Source organism: Delphinapterus leucas, chromosome 13, assembly GCF_059928025.1.
Source record: "Delphinapterus leucas isolate spDelLeu-1000000601 "Yukka" chromosome 13, BTC_Dleu_Yukka2, whole genome shotgun sequence".
Taxonomy (NCBI): Eukaryota; Metazoa; Chordata; class Mammalia; order Artiodactyla; family Monodontidae; genus Delphinapterus; species Delphinapterus leucas.
This window is the reverse complement of record NC_143141.1, coordinates 15,526,161-15,551,327: the sequence shown is the minus strand read 5'-3', so window position 1 is coordinate 15,551,327 and position 25,167 is coordinate 15,526,161. Positions and strand designations below refer to the sequence as shown.

General features: G+C 41.2%; 1 protein-coding gene across 1 annotated transcript in view; it reads left to right on the top strand.

Annotated features, from left to right (window-relative positions):
- Positions 1–21,533, top strand: part of KCMF1 (potassium channel modulatory factor 1) — a 76,703-nt gene extending 55,170 nt beyond the window's left edge. The window contains exons 7-10 of the mRNA XM_089922912.1: positions 8,791–8,892; positions 11,857–12,031; positions 15,233–15,515; positions 19,424–21,533. Of these exons, the coding sequence (XP_089779038.1) occupies positions 8,791–8,892; positions 11,857–12,031; positions 15,233–15,515; positions 19,424–19,685 (822 nt within the window). The 3' untranslated portion in view covers positions 19,686–21,533. The remainder of the gene's footprint in view (positions 1–8,790; positions 8,893–11,856; positions 12,032–15,232; positions 15,516–19,423) is intronic.
- The last annotated feature ends 3,634 nt before the right edge of the window (positions 21,534–25,167 follow it).

Sequence of the window (25,167 nt, the reverse complement as noted above, 5' to 3'; positions counted from 1 at the left end):
GACCAGGATTTGGTACTTTTACCATTTGTGCTTTTCATTACTTTTGACTCAGAACACTTTCTTTTTTATAAATCACTTTTTTACTATCTTTAGTATTTGGCTATCTTTGCACATTTTTAATAATAGTTATTTTGAGCATATTTACTTGTTTAAAATCAGATAGTAATACTTTTGATTTTAAGGGTGATACAGCCATTCGTTTCCCAGTAGATTCTTGAATTGATAGCACAGAAGGAAATGATAGGAGACACGTTGGGGATTCCAGATTGTTCTAGGATAATTCAATTTATGTGTGTATCATGATATTTTAAAAGATATTTCTATAAGAGATCAGCTCCTTAAGGTGATATGAAAACCAGGAGGGGCATCATTTAGAATATTATGAAAATGAGGTAATAAAAGCTTTTCCAAGAAGGTGTTGTGCCTGGTATTTCAGAGTATATTGTTATCCTGGGTAGGGTTTTCATTGCTCTGTACTTCCCTCTGTGTTGAAGTAAACTCCTGTAGGGGAAGGTGAGTAGGCAGTTTTCAGAATGGGAAGAACACCCAGTGTGAAGGGGAGTGCCTGGGTAAGAGCAGCAGGTGTAGAGACATTCACTTTGAGTTCTTTTTTTCTTTGGCCACTGGTTTGTTTTCTTCTTTGTCCTGTGAAATACTGGCTTGTCTAGTTCAGTGTCTGGACAGCTAATTTCAAGTCAGTGCATAGAAGTGGGGCCTCTTCTTGCAGGGCTTGCAGAAAGATTTGTAGGGAGGGGGGTATAAATTAAAGATGGGACCTCTCTGGCAACTATTGGAAAATTATAAGGTAGCTCAGTAGTCCTTTAAACACTTTTCAGCCTTGTCTCTTCTCCTGGTATCCCTTTCTTCCCCATCGTGCCTCTCAGGTTAAAAAAAGAAAAACTGGTTAAGAAAATTATTTGAAGACGCCAGTCTCGGTCTTCATAGCTGAGGTTATTTTTTCTAGGAAATCCGACCAAACTCAGCCTCACTTGACAAACTTGTAATGCTCTTGAGGAGAGAGCATACAAAGCTTCTGTCATTGCCAGACACTCAACTCATAAACAACATAAACCCACTAACTTACGTGGAGTCATTTGTGACTTTTCACTAAAACTGTTGCTGGCTTTGGGCTCTGCCTCCCTGTGCCTGTCTTCCTGCAGCTCGCAGGTGCTTACGGACACACTATGCAACAAGAGGTGCCCGTTTCCTTTTCTTTCTCTAGGTCTACAGGGGAAATAGATAGCTTACCCCAGGATAGGTGGAAACAGTAAAGCTTACACTGGGGTTTTTCTTCTCAGTACTCATGGATACGAGTGCTCATATTCAGAGTGAACTGTGAACAGGATGAAGAAATGCGAGCGCCCTGACCCCTGTGGAGTTATTTTTCATTGTGGCTAAATTATGTTTTTTCAAGTGTTATGAATTCCCAGGACATCAGTATACACATGTAATTTAAATCTATATCCAAGAAACATGTTTAAAACCAAAACTTTATTTATTTAGTACTCTTAAATCATATATAAAAATGTAAGGAAAACTGAAATTTTTATATTTAACAAAAACTCCCTAACATTCTAAATGCTACTCTTGGGAAGCAGGTGACAGTTCCAACCTCAGCATTAAAATGGGGAGAATGGAACTGAGGAGAAAAATAAATTCAATATGAAGTAGCTTATACTTAATTATAAGTTAATTTGAGTGTTCCACTGCAACAGCAGAAAATTAGATTATGATCGAGTTGAACATTGTGATCACTCGGGTCTTGAAAGAACCTATATCTGTATTGACAAAACAGATGGCTAAGGTGCATGTAGCTACAATTTAGATGGTTCTAGAGAAGGCCCAAAATGAGTTTGTTGACCATGTAACATAGATTTTCCACTAGTGCTTTTTGTATGTCCTCAAAGCAAAACTTCACTCTGGTCTTATTTTCATTATATCTGCAGATTTTATAAGATAAACTACTTTTAATTACTCAAGAGATCCAAAAATCTGGAGTTATCAGTTAGCCTTAGCAGTTGTTAATTCAGTAGAATGTCAACTCTCTTTTTTTAATATGAGGATTAAAATATAATGCATGTGAGGGGTTTTGTATGTCATGGCTTTAAATTATAATAGCTCCTTTGGGTCACCACCTTTCAGTAAAAGAAAGTTTGTTAAAAACACCCCCATTGAATTGCAGTTGATCAGAAAACCTGCCTTACAGAACAAGCCCGTGGTATTTCTAGAGCTGAATTTGAGTTCCTCAAAAGGAGAGACACAAATTGTGCCCCAGACATGAATTGTACCTAAGTATTTACTCAGTAAATACTTAATGAATTAGTTAATCCATAATAACAAAATTATACAGTATGGCAAATTTAACCAGTCAGAACTTTAAGTTTACCAGCTTACCTGGACTTCACAGCATAAGTCCTTTAACTTACGGAAATTAGGACACAGTTGTAAAGAGCAGCACAAGAGAAGGTATGCTTATCGCACTTCCAGAAGTTGCCCTTACCTTAAACGACACTCACAAGGCTTTACTTAAATGTTATTTGAATTTACTACATAGTCTACATAAATATCGTGAAAAAGGAAGACCCCAACTTTAAAAAGAGGCTATTTTTGTAAATGTCCTTTGGACACCTGGTTTGGAGCTCAGAGCACAGTAAGCACATAAGTTGCCAGAACACGTCATGTAGTGAACTTTGATTTCAGAGCTAGCTTGGGAAAACCTAGGTAACCTTATACTAGAAAATTAGTATAGTATCAAACAACACAGGAAAATTATTTGGCTTGAAATTATGTTCTTGTGTTATTATTGGGGAAAAACAGCACATTCACATAAGGATGAAGAAATAATCAGAGCTTTTCTGAAGACAGGAGAGCTATGGCAGTGGGCAGGTTCTTCACTGCATTTTAATTTTGCTTCAGAACTTATAACTCCTCAGATACAAGGCTGTTACTTTTAATCTTTTCAACCACGATGAACTTCATAACTTGACTCACAGCTGTAATAAAGGAATGAGGAATGGAAAAGGGGGAAGGAGTTTTGAAGTAATGACCGGACAAAAAACAGGGAAACAAAGGAGGATGGGGGCTGCAGAAGGACTAGGGTGTGAGAGAAAGTGTGGGTGCCTGAGCAGAAATTAACTGAGGTGTTAGCTGTGATGGAGGAAATGGGTCAGGGTGGGGTACAACATTTACTTTGCCCTCAGACGGATGACGTCAGAAGAAAGGCTGTTCTGGGTCATGCCTGGGTCAGTTATTAAGGACAGCTTAGGGAAACATTTGCTGGTCTTTCTCAAGACTTCATGTATTCCTAACTTCTCAATGTGTCTCTCCAACTATTAACCAGGAGCATTACATCTAATATGTCAAGTGTGAAGTAGTGCTTTCTGAAGTCATCAGATTCTTGGAGTAAAGCACGATGGCTGTCAGCATAATACATTTAAAACATGGCCTCTACCCACACAGACTTTATAGCATGTCTAAAAACCAAACTAGCTCTTTTGACACAATTGGAGAAAAACGCAAGGAGTCAGGGCTTTGTGACTTGAGGGAGGCCTTGAAAAATGGGTGTTACTTCAAAAAGTGGACAGAATGGAAGGAATGGTATTACTCAAGGGAAGAGACATGAACCAAGATGCAGTGTTAGAAAGAACACAGAAGGGGGAGAGGATGGTAAGGCATTGATGGTTGTGTGAAGTGGTGGGAAAACTGAATCAGCCAAATGAAGCCAGATAGTAGAGAACCTTTAAAGCCAGAATATTTGTCCACTTGGTTTGGTGGACAATAAAGAGAAGTGTTTGCCCCTGTACAGAGGAGAGACATTTTCTCTACCATCATGGCACCTAGGCTCTCATTTGGGAAGGGAAGGATGGTAGGGTTTGAGTGATTCTGTAGTTCTTTTGAAACAGGATGAACTTAATCATAATGATTATGTAGATGAACATGGATCAAAAAAGGCTAGAGGGGCTTCCCTGGTGGCGCAGTGGTTGAGAGTCCGCCTGCCAATGCAGGAGACGTGGGTTTGTGCCCCGGTCCGGGAAGATCCCACATGCCGCGGAGCGGCTGGGCCCGTGAGCCATGGCCGCTGAGCCTGCGCGTCCGGAGCCTGTGCTCCGCCACGGGAGGGCCACAGCAGTGAGAGGCCCACATACCGCAAAAAAAAAAAAAAAAAAAAAAAGGGTAGAAATTACAAAGAAGCTTTTGCTGCCTGTTATAAGACCATGATCATCAGAGAAGTGATGCCTCAGACATTTGGTATCACCAGAAAGTAGCAATAGAAGATGATGTAAGGAAATCACAGCTTTTGAACATGTATTCTCAAAAGGAAAATGTTTCTCGTGGGTGTAAAATTAGATCAGAGTAATAAATGAGTTTATCAGGTTTGTGATCCAGAAACCTAGTCAAGAAATGCCGATTGCCAGGGCAGTTATTTCACCTAAGGTGTTTGCTGTGAGAAGAAGCGTGGTGTCCCAGAATCTGAGTTCAAGGGCAGTTTCAAGTGGTCTAAGAAGATGGTGCATCGAAGTGGATCCTCCTCATGGTGAAGAACCTGCCCAGCTCCCCAGCAGCTGCTGAACGAATTGGGTGAAAGACCAGCCTCCCTATAACGCTGCAGTCTAGCTTCAGTGAAGGCCAGGTTATACGCTGGATCAGATAGGCAGTTTGGTGAAAGGCCAGCCTCCCTATAATGCTGCAGTCTAGCTTCAGTGAAGGCCAGGTTATACGCTGGATCAGATAGGCAGCTTTTAAAATGCGTTTTTCTGTAGCAGTGAACAAAATGGGCAAGAAGTGTATCCAAAAAAAGGAGGGAGAGAGAGAGGAAAAGAACTCACCACATCATAGGAACTTAAATCCTCCTCTCTTCTTGTTTTAAAGCACTGTACAGTAGCCAGACAGAATGCCACCTGGAGAGGGTTTTCGAGTTCAAGAAAGAAGCGGGGGGAAATCCGAACTTGCTTTAGACTGGTTGATAATTATATGGGGCGCTTGCTTTTAGATTTCTTTTTTAATGTACGTAGCCTGTCACAGGGAAAAAGGTTTTATAAATTCAGTAGTGACTTAGCGTTTACATGTTGAATAGTAACTTCAGAAGGTATGTTCTAGACATTGGTCACACAGGTGACCACCGGTGTTAAGAATCTGTACTGACTGGTTACTCACTGGCAATCATGCACTGGGAACATGTGGAAAAATGGAAACTCCATTATGTTTTTGGCCTGGGGTCTCACCCCAGTACATGGGTAACGGCTTGCAAAGGAGCTACAGGTAAAAAGCAGGACTGACGGTGACCCTCAGTGGCAGGATGACGCAGAAGGGGAAGACTCGAGCAATAGCAAAGATTGCTAAGACTGAAAATAGCAAGGACATTTGTGAATAAGCATGTGGGGGAGGGGTAGCTAATGACAAGATTTGGTGTTTCATACAACAGGGTAAGTATTATTTTTCAGTACCTTTGTATATTCAAGCAGTATTTACCAAACTTTCTAATTATAAAGTAACTGGGACCCTTGTCAAAATAAAGATTCTCAAACCTAGAATCACTTTCTAGGCAGGAGTCTAGGAAACTATTTTTTTTTATATATATATATATTTTTTTTATACAGCAGGTTCTTATTAGTTATCTGTTTTATACATATTGGTGTATACATGTCAATCCCAATCTCCCAGTTCATCCCACCGCTACCACTCCCCCCCGCCGCTTTCCCCCCTTGGTGTCCATACGTTTGTAGGAAACTATATTTTTCACAAATGCTCCAGATGAATTATATCCTTAGCACATTTAGGAAGCACTGACTTAAGCCAATTCAGTAAGCCTTAATGTTGACAAATTGTTGTAATTTTTTTAATTTTTTATTTTATTGAAATATAGTTGATTTACAGTGTTGTGTTGTCATAATTTTAAGCTAATGTGTTAGCTTAAAATTAATGGAATTTTCTTGTTCAGGTGATAGATATTTCTATATCATGTGGCGGTAGAAGTATGATAAATATTAATGTTGACAGGCTCATAATTCTAGGGTTAATAGCCTATCCTTTGTGTGGAATTTGCCTGTCTTGTAAAAGGTATTAGGTACCATCTCGGGGAAGTAAAGACACACTCAGAGCTAAGCTGCATTTGTGCTCCTGGGAGCAGGGTGGCGTCTGTCTCTATTCCCACCTCTTCTTTGTTTCTCCTGCCCCACTTTGCTCTTCTTTTTCTCCCTTCCTCTTGTTCTCTCAATTATCTCTCAGAAAGTACAACCTTGATTTGCCAAAGTTTTTATCCTAAAACATGAGTTAGCTTGCTAAGTATAAAATGTAAAAACTTGTAAGGTGACCGGGCCTCCAGTTCCATCAGCACTTAGTTTTCCCTTCCAGGTCTTCATCTGAATTAGCTTCATGTGGCCCCAAGTGTCACAGCATCTTCCACTTGGTTCTAATGTAGCCTCTTGATTTTTGTGTGCCAGCTGCCAAACTAGGTGGTCCTCCTACCCCAGTAGTTCCTTATCCTTGGTAATTCTTTATCCCTAGTTACTAGAGAAGTGTTTGCTTTTGTGTTATTTCTCTCTAAGTGAAGCAGTCTGAATACCTTCATCCTGCCTTATCCCGATAGTGAAATATAAAAGATTTTGAATTACAGAACTGAAATTAATATACAATATTGAAGGATCCTGATTTTCCTTCTATTTTACATCCCTAACTCAAAGGTGATTTTCTGGTTTGTAGGAGATTATCAGTCCTATTAGGACATTCTTAGTATGTTTGGTATCTGTACTTTCCCATTCTGTCTTCCTTCCAGGAATGCATGTTCTCAAGGAGACTTTCCTCATCTAAGTTCACTTACATGCATCCTCACAGTACTGCAACTTCTGTAGCTATCTTTGTGCAGTTCAAGTTATAAATAGATAACCACCTTTTGGTGGTTATTTTCTCTTTGGATAAAAATCTCATACATGCAACTGGAGGTTGTTTCTGCTTCTCCAAACATTGTCAGTCTTTTTCCTTTTAGCAAATCTGGTCACAGTTCCCAAACAAGAAAGAAATCACACTGTCCTGCATTTCTCAAAGAGTTTACAATCTAGCTAGACAAGACAGAAACATGTGAAAAGTAAAATAAGTATATCAGACTCTACCCCACAGTGTCACAGCACAGGAATGGTTCAGACAGTAAAACCCAAGTTCCTGGTAAGGAGAGAGTTGATCATCTGTACACTTGTAAACAGATCCAATTGCTTTTCTCTCTGGCACCAAAAAAAAAGAAAAAAAAACCAAGACGTTTCTGGCATCTTCTGAAAAAACACAGGCATAGCTATCTACTTCTTTCTCTCATTTGCCTCACAAGTATGTCCCATTGTGACCTCCCTAATTCTTTTGCACAGTCTTGCTTATATGTTATTTTTCTTGAGCAACTTTAGGTTTTCTTGAGGATATTTCTCAGAGTCCTGAGGCAGATAATCAGGACAGTTGACTGTTTGCACATTAAGAGGAACCTAGGATCACATCAGAGTCCGGGAACTTCTGCTTTCTAGTCATTAGAGATAGGGATTTGTGTTCGCTTAGGCTCTAGGAATCAGAGTGATTTGTTTTCCCCTCCGTATCCCGGTATTGTCCTTCCAGGTCTCGCCGTTTTCCTGCTGCCTCATCTCCAGTGCCGCTCTCCTCTCCCACTTGCTGTGAGCTGGCAGTAAGGTCAACCAGATGCCCAGTTTTACTCCAGGTGAAAGAACTTAGGCACAGGGCACATGTATTGGCAAGATGAGTCCTACCCTCAGCTCTCCTGTCCCTGGAGGGGCACAAGCTGAGACCTTTCATTGTCCGGGTCCTGTGGCTCCCTGTGGTTGTGCTCCTTTGCTGATATCAGACCTTTCTTCCTGGTTCTGTTCTTTCAGCTTGAAGTTCTTCATACTTCAAGGCTTGGCTACCACTCTTAGGCCATCATCTGTCCAGTTGGATTTCTGGAAGAGTAAGGGGCTTTCCCCTGAAAGTTGTGCATTCTTCCTGTCCTTCCCCCTCCTGCCTCCTATTTCACCACTTCTGTTGAAACTGCTGTTTCAGAAACGACGTTCCCAACCTGTCAAGCCTCCTCTGCCTGTGGACACGTTATTTTATTTCTTCTTTCTCCTCTGTCCCTTGCCCTCAGCCCCACAGCGAAGTTGTCTTCTACTCCTTGACCTGCTCTGATCACAAGCTTTTGTCCTACCTCCCATCCTTCTGGGAAGTAAAGTTCTAAAAATGGTCTCTCATACCCACTCGCCACCTTGGAAGTCCCATTCTTGAATCGATAGAGCATATTTGCATATTATCAGTAGTCATTGTGTGTCTTACCATACCACGTTCAAAGTATTTAAGTTCGTGCAGTTGTGTTTTTAGTAAGAGCTTTGCTGTCTTGTTTGGCTGTTGGCCCTCAAGTCTAGCTTACTTAGGGAAGCTTATGTCTCAGCCTTTACCAGTAAGGCCGGACTTAGACATGAATGTGCTCTAAATAGCGCACTAAAACCTATTTTTATGGAAACTGTGTTCCTAGACCATGCAGATGAATTGGCCAGGCTGTTGGAAGTCGTTGCCAGAGCTCAGATTTGACCTGTGTGTTTAGAATTATCTGTCTGAGCCTGACAGACATCTGCTTCGGTGGAGTCACAGCACTGATGCCTGTGGTTCTTGTTCAGCCTCCGCAGCTGTTCACTAGTTCAGGATCTGCTTTGTTTTTGCCTGGTTAAAACCTGGTCAAGGTAAAATGTACAGTAAAGTATTCATCCGGAAACATGTCTGATCAGTGTTCATCTGTAAGTAAACCTGCTTTCTTTACTTTCATTTCAGATTTGTCCGATATGTGCGGCATTGCCTGGAGGCGATCCTAATCATGTCACGGATGACTTTGCAGCTCATCTTACACTTGAACACAGAGCCCCTAGAGATTTAATATCCTTTCGAGAGGCAACAAGGGGAAAAGTTGTTTGTAACATTTATCATTTCGATGAATTTTAAGGACGGCATCCCCAAAGAGGAAAACTAACCTCCAGACTATCTTAGTTGATTTAACCTTTTCCTAAGAGTGACTCAGTGTTAAGGTGCAGTTTCTTATTTCTCTTTTTTCTGTGCTGTGACTGTTACATTAATCATGCTCAGTAAGTGAAAGTTCCCTTGCTCGTCATCTTTAGTTCGTTACCATCAGATTTTTTTTAAGACAGTTTGACCAGGTTATAAGTCTTCAGGAGGGTGTTTTCATACGAAAGAGGAAAATGCTAATCCAAACTAAAATCTCGTTCATTAACTATATGGAGGATGTATTTGCTTGCCACCCCTGTTCTCTGTTGCCTCACCCTGTTATAGGCTGGATGGTGGGCAAGTGTGCGTCGTGGGGCTTCCTTCCCTTTTGGAGTTTCCTTCTCCAGAGAGAGCCGTTTCCTGCCTCCTGCCTCCCCTGCCTCAGAGAGTCTCTGAGTAGGATAGCATAAGGTCAGGTCCAGGCCTAAATTCCTTTCCCACTTTCATTTCTGCTTCCCCTCCCAAACCAATCTCATGACAGTTCCTGGCAGTATTCCCTAATAATCTCCAAGAGATTACTGGCCCCCCAGAGTAAGTTAATTTTGTAGACTCGGTGCTTCTGGTTTCAAGTTATGAATTGTTTTTCTGAAACTATCACCTATTAACGTAGGCTTCTGTTCTCATGTAAAGGTTTTAGTGTTCGCTGCAATTTGAAGCAATTCAAGAGCTAATCACAACCTTTCTCCCTGCCAGACTTCATTCTGATTCCTTTGCTTGCCTCCTGGCAATCATAATTCAAGCTTAGACTTATTTGAGGAAGAAACTGGTCTGGTGGTTTTCTTGTCCTACAGGTCCCATCCCTTGCTCACAATTCCTAATATTCTAATTAGAAATATGGCCCTTTAGAGTTAGGGGAAGATAAGTGGAAACTAATGGCAAGAAAAAGATATCAACCCATCCTGAGAAGTTAGAATATCAGCCTGGACTGAGCCAGTCTAGGACAAGTACTGAAAGAACAGAGGAACCCACTCTTCCTCTCTCCTAAATGCAGGGGACACTAAAAGCAAAATGAAGAAAGCGGTGCTTGCTTGTTTTTGTTTTTGTTTTTTCCAAGAGAATATGAAAATCCAAATAGGCCAAGAATACTTTAGCCTTAGGGTCACTTCTCATTCTGTATAAAAGAATCCTATAACGATACTCAGAGTTATGCTTGATCCATGCTTCACTCCATCTTCATGGAGAAGCTGGGCAAATAACTTAAAACCATGCTGTTATCCTGCACTTTTTCAGCAAGTTCAAGGGCCTCTAGTGAAATTAGTATCCATTCAGTAGAATGTCCCGTATCATCTACATGCATTTTTGTAAGATTTTTATGAGTCTTTCATTACCAAGAAAAGATTAACTTATGCAAAATATAAGAATAAGAGAAGTCATGTGTTGCATTTTAGATTACTAACAAGTATTATCATTAAGTTCTAGAAAGCAAAATGTTGGCATAGCAGTTTTCCTGGAAACATAACTGATTTCTCAGGTACTTCAAGTGCTACTGTGTGGTAATTTTGTTTGACATGAGGGAGTGACTTGTTTCTAAGCCTCTTAAGCACCCAGACTTCTTTTTTTTTTAACTACTTTGATGGAACTCCTCCTAAAGTGCACTTTTTACACTTTTTAAAAACAGAGTGTGATGATCACAACATTGCTTTCTGCAGAACCCAAGCCACTGTCATACCACCATGAAACAGTGTGCATTATGGTGGCGCCTGAGGGCTTCCTGGAGCCGCCACCCACCCTGTCCCCACGTGACTCCTGAACCATCAGCTGAAAAAGCTGGGAAGTCAACGCAAAAATTAATCTGTATTATATAGCTGTCTGTTGGCTGCTTTGTTTCTTTTTTTTTTTTTTTTAATTTTTGTTAGAGTGTGCTTGATTTAGAGTGTTGTGTTAGTTTCTGCTGTACAGCAAAGTGAATCAGTTACACATATACATATATCCACTCTTTTTTAGATTCTTTTCCCATATATTGGCTGCTTTGAAAGAAGATCTCCCCTGCTACAATATCTAGTTCACCCAGTCGCCCTCCCCACCCTCTTTGCACCCTCACACTCACCTGTGTGGAGGCAACACAGTGTTGTCTTCATGAGTTTTGGCAGCTTTTCTCACTCCTCAGGACCTTCTTCAGTGTAACTCACACGCAGGTGCGTAAGATGGTCGAGGCTGCTGGAACTTTGACTTCTTGATAAATGTGCTGTTACTCTCTCTGTGTCCACCTGTACAGGAAATTCAAATCTGGTTTTCTGCTTAGCAGCAGCATTGGAAGAAAAAAAAAAAACTTGACAGATTAAAACTAATAGCCAGAAGGAGTCTTTTACTCCTGAATTTAAATTATTTATACTGTTCGGTTCTCATTACAGATGGTCATTGAGATTTGATTAGCCTGTATATTAGCACAATTCTCACCAAATATAAAAAATTGCTGGTTATTATTTGTGGTTACTTCGGTATGAACGTATTTGGAATTCAATACTGAGTTGAGGGTAAGAGAATGTCTCACCCTGGGTGTCTGACCAGGCAATACCTCTCACCTCGTTTGGCAGTGTTAGGAAGGAACTTCTTCCCACCTGGAGAAACTTTTTTTTTCTCTTTGAAAACACACACACATGCACAACATACACACACAGTATACACATACTCACATGTTGCTTTATATTTGAGTGTCTTTTTTTAGAGTTAATAGCCCTCATAGATATAGTTGTACCATTTGTATTCTAAATGAAATGTGCTATTTTAAAATGCTTATAATTGGGAAATCTGCATGTCTATCTTGCAAGAGGACTCGAGTGATTTTTTTTTTTTTCTTTCTATGAAATACTTCAGTTTTTTCCTTAACTTTGGAGTTATGATGAATCGAGTGGTGTTCGACATGTACGTAGAATGTTTCACCCTGGCCGGGGATTGGGAGGTCCTCGTGCACGTAGATCAAACATGCACTTTACTAGCAGTTCTACTGGTGGACTTTCTTCTTCTCAGAGTTCATATTCTCCAAGCAATAGGGAAGCCATGGATCCTATAGCTGGTAAGTTAGTTTCACATTAATAAAGGAAATGGCTGGGGATGGTGGAGCTCCCTTTAAAAATTTTTGGTAGGATCTGTATTCTTAGTCTCTTATCACACGCCACATGTTCCTTGACAAAATTCCTCTAAATTTCATAAGTATAAAATATGTTTAAAGTAGACCACATAAAGTAGTTCATATTGTTTTGGCATTTCTTTAAGTACTTAGAGGTATAAGAGAATAAGGAACAGTCAGTGTTCTATTTGTGGCCTCCAGTGAAACCCAAGAAAGTCATAGAAGATGTCAGAGTTGAAAGACCTGCAGAATTTCATGGCTCAGCCTCCACAAGCACACAGATAAGAAAATTAATTGACAGGACTAAAGAATTAAGCTCTTCTCATGGAAGAAAGTCAAGTAGGAGTGTCTTGTCCTTGCCTTGATTTGAGAACTATATTATTGTGGAACATTCGTGTTTTAATAGCTTGGGAAAATCTTACTTTAAAAAACATTTGGGGGCTTCCATGGTGGCGCAGTGGTTAAGAATCCACCTGCCGGACTTCCCTGATGGCGCAGTGGTTGAGAGTCCGCCTGCCGATGCAGGGGACACGGGTTCGTGCCCCGGTCCAGGAGGATCCCACATGCCGCAGAGCGGCTGGCCATGGTCGCTAAGCCTGCGCATCCGGAGCCTGTGCTCTGCAACAGGAGAGGCCACAGCGGTGAGAGGCCCGCGTACCGCAAAAAAAAAAAAAAAAAATCCACCTGCCAATGCAGGGAACATGGGTTTGAGCCCTGGTCTGGGAAGATCCCACATGCCGCAGAGCAGCTAAGCCCGTGCGCCACAACTACTGAGCCTGCGCTCTAGAGCCCGCGAGCCACAACTACTGAAGCCCACGCGCCTAGAGCCCGTGCTCCACAACAAGAGAAGCCACCGCAGTAAGAAGCCCACACACCACAACGAAGAGTAGCCCCCGCTCGCCACAACCAGAGAAAACCCGCGTGCAGCAACGAAAAACCAGCACAGCAAAAAATAAATAAATAAATTTGTTATTTAAAAAAAAAAACAAAAACACATTTGGGGCTTCCCTGGTGGCGCAGGGGGACACAGGTTTGTGCCCTGGTCCGGGAAGGTCCCACATGCCACGGAGCAACTAAGCCCGTGTGCCGCAACTACTGACCCACGAGCCACAACTGCTGAAGCCTGCGTGCCTAGAGCCCGTGCTCCACAACAAGAGAAGCCACTGCAATGAGAAGCCCACGCACCACAGTGAAGAGTAGCCCCAGCTTGACGCAACTAGAGAAAGCCCGTGCACAGCAACAAACACCCAATGCAGCCAAAAATAAATAAATAAATAGGAAAAAATTATTTAAAAAAAACAACAACAACATTTGAACATGTAGTTCATAGCCAAGTCACCAGTCTCATGCACGGCCAACCTGGGAAGCCAGCAGCAAAACACAAGGTTTGACCGTCAAAATGTCAGAAGTCACTGTAGCCTGAGACCCTGGAAGATACAGTAAGCGCTGGCAGGCAGTAAGAGTCCAGGGAGCCTGTACAAGTCCGAAATGTGTACGTACAGTGGAACGCATACCTGAAATGCAGCTGAGTATACATCTGTCATCGAAAGTAGGAACAGTGTTATTCATAAAATCTTCCTTAAAATGTGAGATATTCAGTGTAAAATCTTTTTTTTTAACTTTTTTTTTAAAATAGATTTATTTATTTATTTTTGGCTGCGTTGGGTCTTCGTTGCTGTGCACGGGCTTTCTCTACTTGCGGCGAGCAGGGGCTACTCTTCGTTGAGGTGCTTCTCACCTCAAGGCTTCTCCTTTCAGTGGCTTCTCTTGTTGTCAAGCATGGGCTCTAGGTACGCGGGCTTCAGTAGTTGTGTCACGTTGGCTTCAGTAGTTGTGGCTCGCGGGCTCTAGAGCACAGGCTCAGTAGTTGTGGTGAACGGGCTTAGTTGCTCCGCGGCATGTGGGATCTTCCCAGACCGGGGCTCAAACCCGTGTCCCCTGCATTGGCAGGCGGATGCTTAACCACTGCGCCACCAGGGAAGCCAGTGTAAAAATCTTAATTTCAAATGTGCTTTGGGCATTTGGATGTGCAGTAAGCCCCAAAAAACTGAGTTTTGGGAATTTTAAAAAATACTTCTTCATCCAAAAGTATATTTACCTGCTGTCTTTGGTAGCAGGCTCTAAAAGTTAATGTGATTTCTGGGGGCAAGATTCACAGTTGAGACACTTTCTCCATTCCGTTTTTTTCTGTCAGTGAAAATTAGTTTATGTTAGTGATGGACTATATGAAAGATTGGTGTTAAGAGCCCCTGGAATAAAACAACAGTGAGCAGTAAGGCAGAAATGTGCCCTGGAAATGAATTTTAATGGTGAAGAGCTTTGCCAGCCTAGTAATGTTGAAAGGGCAATCATCAAATCCATGTACGCCAGATAGACCCTCCACGTGGGAGAAGGCAACTACTGCACCTCACTTAGATGACAGGCAGGGACAGAGAGCCACCTGGTTTCTGCTGAGCACAGCCTTGTCCAAACAAGAGCGTCTAAATAGGCCGTACAGTCAGGAGCTAATCAGCTTCACTGGGCATCACCGGTGGTCCTCACTGCAGTGGTGCTCTGGGGCTCTCAAACAGCAGTACCAGAAGGTTCCAGAGAAAGAAGGCAGAGGCAAGTGTACAACCGTCACAGTTAGAAATGATGCAGGTCTCTTGGATTTAATTCTAAAGGTCATTCAATCATTAAATAAATGTTTGAGTGCCTACTATGGGTCAGGTGCTGTTCTAAGAACCAGGCATATCGTAAACAGTAGACTTGACCCGTGCCTTCATGGGGCTCATGTTGAGAGGGTTTTTGTTGTGTTTGGACCAGCAGATGAGCCACCTTCGCCTACTAAGATACTAAGAGAAAGTGTAACTAAATCAGCCCATTATGCAGACAACTTGAAAAACAATTTGCTATGTTTTGCTTAAGAATAATTGTACGTGAGCTAATATTCATATGTATTTGCATTTCCCGTACACAACACATACACGACTCTTGCCTCTAGGAGGCATCCTAAAAGGTATTAAGCTCCAAGCTGGAACTGTATGTTGCCACAGGTGCCTTCCTGTTGACAATCATTTTTAATGTTCCTCTGGTAAAAGAATGATCTGTAGCATTTTGTTTTCCTCATATTGAAGTAGACATTAATGTCTCCATTTCCATTGGCAGAGCTTTTATCCCAGTTATCAGGAGTGAGACGTTCTGCAGGAGGACAGCTTAATTCCTCTGGCCCTTCAGCGTCGCAGTTACAGCAACTGCAGATGCAGCTGCAGCTGGAACGGCAGCACGCCCAGGCAGCACGGCAACAGCTGGAGACTGCACGCAACGCAACCCGGCGCACTAACACAAGCAGTGCCACCACTACAATCACACAGTCCACAGCGACAGCCAGCACAGCTAACACAGAGAGCAGTCAGCAAGCTACCCAGAGTTCCCAGTTTCTTTTAACAAGGTAGTTCATCTATTAATGTAACTTTGAGAAGTAGTATTTTATTAGCACCGCGCAGCCTGAGATGACCTTTTCTCTTTTGTGCTTATATGTGTTCTTAAAGACTCAGCCTTTGATCAAACCATTAAAACTCACAGATCTCTAATCAAAGCTGTATATTCAGTATTTCCTTAAAAATATGAAAAGTAATCGTTTATTTTAGATGAACTAGGAATGCTGATGGTCCTGTTCTAACGGTGTGTCACCATCTGATAAGAATTTCTTTCCCATATCGCCCATAAAATGTAAACATCGCATCATTACATATATGGGACATACTAGGCACATTTATTGTCATAATTAACATTGCTGTCTTTTTATTGCCAGCTTCAGTCTGCTGTGAAATATCCAAAAGTACAAGAGAAGATTTTATAATGTGGTGGTTTTCTCCTGAGAATTTCTAAAGAAGTGGAATTTAAGTTTTTGTGGTTAGCATACACAAAATAACTATTTAAAAAAATGGTTCACCACAGTGTAAAAAGTACTTAGTACACACAGTACATGGCTCTGCTGGATGGAGTAGAGTTCTTATTTGCTTCTGAAAACTACCATTAGCAACCAAATGTGTTCCTCTGCTGAGACCTCGTAGGCATTTTATGTGACTTTTAAAAATAAAAGAATTTTAGAAAGAGCAGTAGTGAGTAGGCTCAGCAGATAAAGAACCTGGACTAATTTGGACTTTTAATGGAATAGAGAGGAATATAAAGTTAAAAACTGGGACACGAAGAAGAAAATTAGTGTAATATATCAGTTATCTCCAAAAAGTAATGTGTGTGACAACTAGATGTCAGAAGAAAATACTATTTCTGTGGATATTTCTTTTATCTCATACTTTTAAACATCTCTGTTAGTACAGTGGCACATGTGTATAGTTGTAAATAACATATTGTTGATGCAGAATAAAAACTCTTTGCACATCTCTGCAAATAGGACCCCCTGTCAAGAGCCCCAGCTTTTACTAGTTTGGACCTTAGGCAAGTCGCTTCACTTCTCCAAACCTCAGTTTTATAATATCCCATGAGTTTTGCCGCATTAGAATGAGAATTGTTTTGAGGATGAAATGGAGTACAGGTATGTTGTGTATGGTCTGGCTCAGTATCTGGCATGTAATAAAAGCCCAGTTAATGGTACTTATTATCATTTGGTACGGATCTAAGGAGGAAGTTTCAAGTGGAAAATTTACCTTTGTATTATCTCTGCAAAGTGAGTAACTGTGCCTGATTGATTATCACCTGAAAATGTGGCTTCAGCGTAGAGAAAGCACAGAGCCACAGATCTAGGTACCTACCTCAGAAAGGAGCCCTACCAGTGTGCGTGTCTGCTGAGGGTTCGCTGGCCTGGGGGGTGGAATGAATGTCTTGCCCCACTGCCCTTTGGAAAACACATCTTCCCACCTTTGTTCCACTCTGGTTTTTTGTTTTTGTGTTTTGAGCTCCAGACTCAGTGAGCTTGATCTGGGACTTTTCTCTATGTAGTTATTCTAGACCAGACAGCCAGCAACCAGGGCACACTATGGGTGGCCTCTGAGTGCTTTCCTTGGATTCCGGTTGTAGCTTCTGGAAGGCCCCCTTTCTGTCATCTGATACTGTATGTTGCATAGTACCTTGCAATTTGTTGACCACTTTCTACATCTTTCACTGTGTCATTAGATCCTGATGCATATAGTTTACCTAAGGCAATATTTCCCCAGAAATATTCCCTGGAACTTTATATATTCTAAGAAATATAAATAGTTATTTATGTTCAAGTTTTTTTCCTGATGAATAAGTTTGGGCAAAACTAACTAACAAATAGGTTATTTACTCTTGGGCGTCTCAGAACTTCAAATACATTAACATGTGTGCTGAGAATCTTCAAGGCTAGGAGAGGGTCTGCGATGTTTCCAAGGGGAAATCCTTGTCCCTGGCCACACAGCTGTCATGTGATATGTGTAGGGCTCCAGCCTCGTCTTTGGTCTCTTTGACCAGGGGCAATTCCTGTTCCTGTTGCCTTGGAACTGATGGTGGGACACAGTTTCTTTGGGATCCAAAAATGCTTGACCTTTTAGAAAGCAGTTGTGTAAGTGCTTATGTCAGATTCCAGTCTCTTGGTAATGGAGCCAACTAGCTTTGCTAACTCCGGTTTGAAGCTCCTTACAAGCTTTGCAGTTACTTCTAGATCCCAAATGAAGTTTGGCCATCAAGACATCTAGCCCTAGTACCGATTTTATCTACCCGCCTCAGGAGTGAAACATTTTCTCAGTTATTTCCTAAAAATCAAAACAGTAATACTAGAATTACATGCTCTCTGAAGGTTTGGGGGCCTCAGCCTGTATGTTTCTAGTTTGCCTGCTTGCTATGTAGGTAGTTTTCTATGCATCCTTTCTCTTTCTAATAGGTTTGACTTTAGTTTGTTTTTCTTTTTAAGGCCTTTTCCAAAACTAAGGATTTCACTTCTTAGCACTTTCAAAGTTTTTGATTGAGAATATGTAGCCTATTGCTCAATCTCCTGTTTCATTAGATACTCTCTTACATTCTTAATTTGGTTTTAATCATAAATGTCATCAGTCATTTCCTTTCAATTTGGATTTAATGGCTTTTATGTAGTTACCTTCCAGATCCTTTTGTGTTCTTTCAGTTCTTAAATTTAGATCTTTTGTTTTCTAAGCCATGGATCTAATCATTGAGTGGTTTTGAACTTGATGGCTGTGAGATTTTTGAGCACGTCCCTTAACCTCTTCAGTTTCTTCTGCCTATAAGTTGATAATAATGAGACCTAACTCGTAGGAGTTAAAAGAGATAATCCATACAAAAAACACTTAAAGCAGAGCCCATGGTGAGCGCCCAGTATGCCTCCTCCATTGCTACTTTGGGATGCCCCCACGCCTTCCAGCGTCGGTGGGACAGCAGGGAACAGGTGCGGGGTGTAGACGAGCGTGGGCTCCAAGTGCACCTGGCTTCTCCGGGAGGAGCACCTGTCACGCGTGCCTACTGAACCTCCTTTCACTGTCACCATCTTCTCCCTGTTTGTTACTTTTCTTGATCCCAGTGCTCCAACCAGTTTCCCTTTCTTTCTTTGCCACTAAAAATGTAGAGAAGTAAAATTAGCACTGAAACTAAGCAGAATTTTGCATAAGTCACTTAACAGATTAGTAATAAAAATTGAGCTCTTGACAGCCGTCCAGTCTCTGTGCAGGCGAACCAGGTTTCCCAACGTGACACAGGTCTCATAAGTGCCTGTTGTCAGGTGAGCATACTGGGCCCTTAAACCTTGGGTCAGACCTGTTACACAGTCCTTGGTAGAAGCGTAGGTGCGCACATGCTCGTGCGTGCGTGTGTGTGAGTGTGTGTGTTTGCCCTCTCAGTCTTCTGGACATATCTTCATTTCAGGAAGAATTAGATGGAAATAATAGAGAAAAGCCAAGAGAACTTTTAGGATTTTTTTCGGTTGACTATTCTAATCACTGCAGATTTTGTTTTTGTGACCAGGGTTGCTACTTTTCCTCTTTTTACTACCCACTGGTAAAATTTTGGTTAGGGAAATCACTACTTCCCCAAGTATCTAATCTGTTAGAAACTTTGTTTTCCTTAGGAAATTTTTCACCACAGTTTTCTCTAAAGGGAGTATGAGAAGTGTAAATGTATTTTTTCTCATTGAATCTAATTAAGGCATAGACTTGCACCTCGGGGTAACAGTATTGCTGTTACAAGTGTGGGGAATTCATCTCAACATAATTAACAAGGTAAATTAGAGCAAGGTGTTCCATTAAAACGTCTCAGATTCTGAGTTTTGCCGCCTGTGAAGCTTGTACAGAGTAGGACATTGTAGAAATTGACCACGACATTGTTCATTGACTCTTTACCAATAAGATCTTTTCTTTTTAATTTACACAGGTTGAATGATCCTAAAATGTCTGAAACAGAGCGCCAGTCCATGGAAAGTGAGCGCGCAGACCGCAGCCTGTTTGTCCAAGAGCTCCTTCTGTCCACTTTAGTTCGTGAAGAGAGCTCGTCCTCAGACGAGGATGAACGGGGGGAGATGGCAGATTTTGGTGCTATGGGCTGTGTAGATATTATGCCTTTAGATGTTGCTTTAGAAAACCTAAATTTAAAAGAGAGTAATAAAGGAAATGAGCCTCCACCACCTCCTCTTTGATGACATCCCAATTCGCAGACAATGTCCTCTGTGCTGTATTTGCCAATGAAAGTGGACAACAGCTATCTTGGGTTTGTTTGGTGATTGTAATTTCAGGTCTGTCACTCTGTTACATTGTGTACATTCAAAAGGAAGAGAGAAGATATATATGATAATCATTTCCACTTAACTAATTTTTACTTCTAGCAGGTAAATGTAGGTAGCAGTGCAGGGGTGATCTCTGCTTCCTGTACCTTGACATGCAAAAGGCTCTCCTAATACTCCACATTCAAACTGAAGAGGAAAATTGAAATCTCTAATGAAGCTGCTGTGTGTATTTATGAATATTAATGAATAAAAACTGCTTGGATGGTTTACCTTAACTACTGCATGAGGTTTTTTGCAGCGTGCATGAGTTTTAGTGACCTTGTTATTTAAAAAACTTAAATACAAGGAGTAAAACTTAAAAATAAAAGCCCAAAGCTTTCCCAAACATTATTCAATGGTTACGCAGCAAAAGGGTTACTTGACGAAGTAGCTTTTGAATAATGTCTGCCTGAATCACCTTTCTTTGTGTGCCTCTACGCACAAGCCAGCTCTGCAGTGGAACCTGGGGTCGTAGCCGGTGTCGCGCTCCGCCCTGTGTGACTGTCCTGTCGCCCTGTTAGTCATCTTACCGTGTGGAGCTCAGCCTGTCTAACTCATCCATAGAAGACACACCAGTACAGCTACTGTGGGAATCTGCTGCAGGCGTCTGTGTGCCCTGAAAACAAATCCTGTTCTACTTGTTTAAACTTTTTACTTTTTGTGGTTGTTTAAATTTTTTTTTCAATTGTTAAATATGTTTTATTCAGGTGTAGATGAATTTCATTTATTCACTGTTCAACAAATTTAACCTGAATTATGTTGTCTTTGTTTTTGAAAATCTCACATTCTCAATCATACTTTGCATTATTTATGTATTTGCTTCATAGTTTGCTGAGACAGATCAGTATCAGGGGAGCTTTGAGGATTTGCCTTCCCAGACTTTGTCAATGTATTACAACCAAATTCTTAATGCTAACTTTAGCACCTTTTATTTATTGGGTTTTTTCCAGCATAAAAAGCAAAGCCTTTTAATTGAATCATGCCACCTATATGCCTATATTATTAATCCTATGTGTAAAAAAAAAAAAAAAATGTACAACTCTTTTGGGTTTGTTTTGGGGTTTGGAGGGGCCGGGATATTTTTTATTTTCTGTTTCAGTTTTTGTGCATAGACTTTTCACAATAGCTCCAAGGCAGGGACAGTGGGTTTGGGGTTGGGGGGCAGTTTTTGGAATGTAAATGTAGGACTTTTAAAAAAGGTGCGCACAGCTTCTGATAAATTTATAACTAGACTTAACCTAATCATGTCTTGTTCCAGTGCTCTCTCCTCTGAGCCCTTTCCTCCATCTCCCCTCTTCCGCTGTAGTCCTTTCCTTCCCCGTCTGTGTTTCTCTGTTTCTTCAACACAAGCATACAGACTCAAGCACCCTTCGGTGTTCTCCCGAGAACTGTGAAGTCCATGCTCATCCAGATGTATCCAAAAAAGATGTCACCCCACATTTCTAAAAAACTGTTGCTTCTCCTTCTCTGAAACTTCAAACTCCAACAACTTCCAAGTATCCTAGCTTTGTTTTCTTTAGTTTCTGTGATGGAAAATGTTTTAAAGGAAAATTTTACACCAGGCTTCTGGTTATGCTAGAAGTCCAGTCCAGTAGGATTTTTTTTTTTTTTTTTCAATTGGTTGTTGAGACGTTTCAAAAACCAGTTTTCAAGCTGTGGTCTTTTCACACACATCTTCTGCACATACGTCACACATTTCAATAAAGCATTTTCAAGACTGTTGACCACTTGGATTTCTTTGGTGTTGGTGAATTAGCCTAACCATTATTCAGAGATTGTATATCTCTAATCTAGTCTTTCGGTTGGTTTGTGGTTTTGGGGGGTTTTTTGTTTGTTTGTTTCATGCTAGACTTGAAGGTCCTGATTCTGTGTGAATGCATTACTTCGGATGTGAGAAATAGAAATTGCCAATTATTTGCTTTCCCTTTACTGCACAAGTTCTGGGAAAATGTAAGATCCTTCCTTTTTTAACATGGTCTGAGGGAACAACTGCAAGTCCAGTCAGGGCAGTTTAATTTAGATGATCAATGTGACACTTCAGAAGACCTAAAGGTTTATAAGATTCCATCTCAGAATACTGTATATTAATCATTTTTACCAGATATTTTACAAATACCTCACGTCACCCTGTATGTAATCAATAATAATGTATTAGGGTAGAAAGACACAGATTATCAATATAAAAAATATATTTAAGCCCTTCAAATTCTTGTGTCCTTTTTCTTTAGTTTCTGAATTAACATCATATTATTGGGATTATTGAATAAAAATAATTGCAAAGACGGTGATGTAGAGGAGAGAAAATCACTATACCATTGTTTATTTTGGCTACAGCTTCACCCTTCTAAGGACCAGACCCTGAGTTTTGAGAGGTTTTTGTTTTGTTGAGTTTTGAGTGTCTAGGCTGACTGTACGTTTGTAAGTGTTCTGCAGTGCTTCTCTTCGCTTACTGCGTGGAAATAATTAAAATCTGCTCAAGGTGTTCTGGAAGAAGTTTAATGTCATGACTCACAGAGAAACCACCCCCCACCCCACCCAAAAAAAAAAAAGCTAGTGAAGAGGAAGACCTACAGGGAATGTTTGAAACTGTATTTGTTTCTATTTCTGTATAATTTATGGCCTAGAATATGCTGTGTCTTAAGAATCCCAAAGTATCAGTAATTCCTGCTGAACTGTAACTGTGTAGGGGTTTGTGGGCTTCCCACTCCTGGATAGTTAATCATGGAGAACAATGGAATTTTGGAATTTCAAATAGTAGAACCTACCGCATGACTTTCTCAGATTGTTTTTCGTTCCTTTAGTTTTCTAAAATACTTCCGCTCTTTTGAACAAACAGAAGTGCCTGTGCTTTTATGGCCATTGTCATAAGATACAATTTCTGCGATTGGCTACAGTGAAATATTTGGATTTGTATTTAGATTGTATTGGTCTTTTGTTTGTTTTCTTTTTTAACCCACAGAGTTGGAGCCTAGGTTTGTTACGCAGTAGATTATTTCATTTATAATTAGACTCAGGCAATAGAAGAGAAGGTCCCTCTCGCTGTGACCCATAAAGAAATGTAGATTAGGATAGCGGATTACGTCATTAGAATAACAGAAGCAACACAAAAATCCATCCATCCCATTCAATTTGAATTTCAATAACGTACAAAGAGATTTTATAATACTAAGCCTGTTGTATTTTTTCTGGTCTGTGGGCCACAGTTAAAAACAAAAAACAGGTAAGGAGTTTATAAAGAGTTCTCTTGACGGCCCCTCACAGCAAGTATTCCATTTCCCTTGTGTATTTTACTCCATGGCTCTTGGGAGCATCACAGACTTCAATAACTCATAGCTCTGTTTAAGACCACATAAGGAAAGGTGGTCAAGAAGAAAGAGAGTGGAAGGAGGTGCTTGGTGAAAAGGGCTCTTCTGAATGAGGTCCCTGCCACTGAAGGTGTCTGGTAAATAGGAAAGTCTAACTGGAGTCTGATCATCAGTACAGCCCTGTGAAACAGCAGTGTGTAACGAACTATCCAAGTGCGTGCTAAAAGCTCTTTAACACATGTATCCGTTTTGTAGCAAAAAGCCCCACATCAGTGTTTATATATGCGAGGTCTGCTGTTTCTCCCTTATTTGCAGGCACAGTTTTGGAGGCACATGCAAAATTGATTTCATGTGCAGGAATAAGTAAAATGCTGTGTATGAAATTTTCCCAGAATTATATGCTGAAGTTGTGATGTCTGGCACAAAGGTCTTGCTTTTCCATGCTTATTTTATTTATTTGGTGGGGCGGGGGTGGGGGGGGTGGGGGGGCATGCTTCACAGCTCATGGGATCTTAGTTCCCCAAATAGGGACTGAACCTGAGCCCTTGGTAGTGAAAGTGCCAAGTCCTAACCACTGGACCGCCAGGGAATTTGCAGACTTTTCTGGTCATTTGTGACAATGTTGTGAAATCCTGTGGCTTTAAACATGGCCTTAATCTGAATAAGTTCATCACAGTATTACAAAGCCAAATTTAGGTTACTTTGTTTTTCAGAATAGTGTAAAAATGTAATTCCTATGCCATCAGCTTCAACCATGCTCAAGAAATGCTTTGTCTTTGTTTCTGACTAGTACTCTTGGTTCTTCTAGTTTTCAACCCATCTCTGTCAAATAATTGTTCTGTAAATAAATATAAGAGCTTGGGAAGTTCCTGATTTAAGGAACCCTGCAGCAAGCCTTGCTAACTTGGTTAGCAGATTCAAGTATGAAAGATTATTCATCTCTCGGAGAGGCTGGTCCAGAACCTCAAATCCACATGACATTTTAGTCAGTTGCTATCAGGTGGGTAGTACCTTGGCTGGCCTCCTCAAATCACAAAGCGTGATGCTCCCCTCAAGTTCTCAGGTTTTATAAAGTCAGTTGAACTTTACAGCAGCTGGTAAAAGAGATGGTCCAATCAAAAAGAAACCCTTCAGTATGGCTTTGTGTCCCTGATAGCTGTCCTTGGTGTGCAGACTGTGCACAGACGTTGATGGATGTGCGCATGTGACCTGAAACCCTGCGGGCCACACGTGCGCACACTCTCCTGAGGCTGCTCTCCTCAGACCTAGACCGATGAGTTTTAGAGTCTGAGGTCTTCACTAATACTTCAGGAACCACCAAGAACCTAGTCTGTACTTTGTTTCCTTTGTAGACAGTGGGTGTGGCCTGTGGTTTGTTGGCCCCACTGTCTCCATAAACCACCATCACCCCTGATCTCTCATTCATGTATACTTTTTGAGCTCTCAGTAGGTACAGAGCTTTAGTCCAAGCCTAAGCATTCTTACAGCTTGTGGTTTTCACAGACGTTCCCCCCGTAAGAGAATTCATCAGAAATGACTCCTGGAAGAGCCTTTCACCCTCACCCAATTGGGAGTGTTTTCAAAGGTCACCAAGCCTGTTGCCTTTGGTAGATAGGGTGACCAGGCTGATCTGGTGAGAGAGCTACTTCTTTAAATCTTGCTGTCAGACTGGAGTGCCCGTGTTTAGAACCCCACCTTACACATAAAACATCAATCCGAATTTGATGTTTTAGCAGAGCTGGCACAAAAACAGTTGGGACATCCTATTCTGTAAGCTGCATGAAGTCCCAGTTCTCTCCTTTTAGATCTTCTGACCACACTCTGTATGAAAGGTTTAAACACTTGAGGTAGAAGCAACAATATTCTTCAGGTAAGATTTTGTAATACTCCTGAATCAGCAGGTGCGCCAGACCAACTAGGAAGCAGGCCTCGGCCACGGTCTCTACCGGCTGAAGATTTCATGGGTTCTTACATCCTGCATAAGGTGCTCTGCCTAGTCTGGAAAGCCTTTAGTTCTGTCTGTGAGAGCCTCTCATGACAACAAGACACTA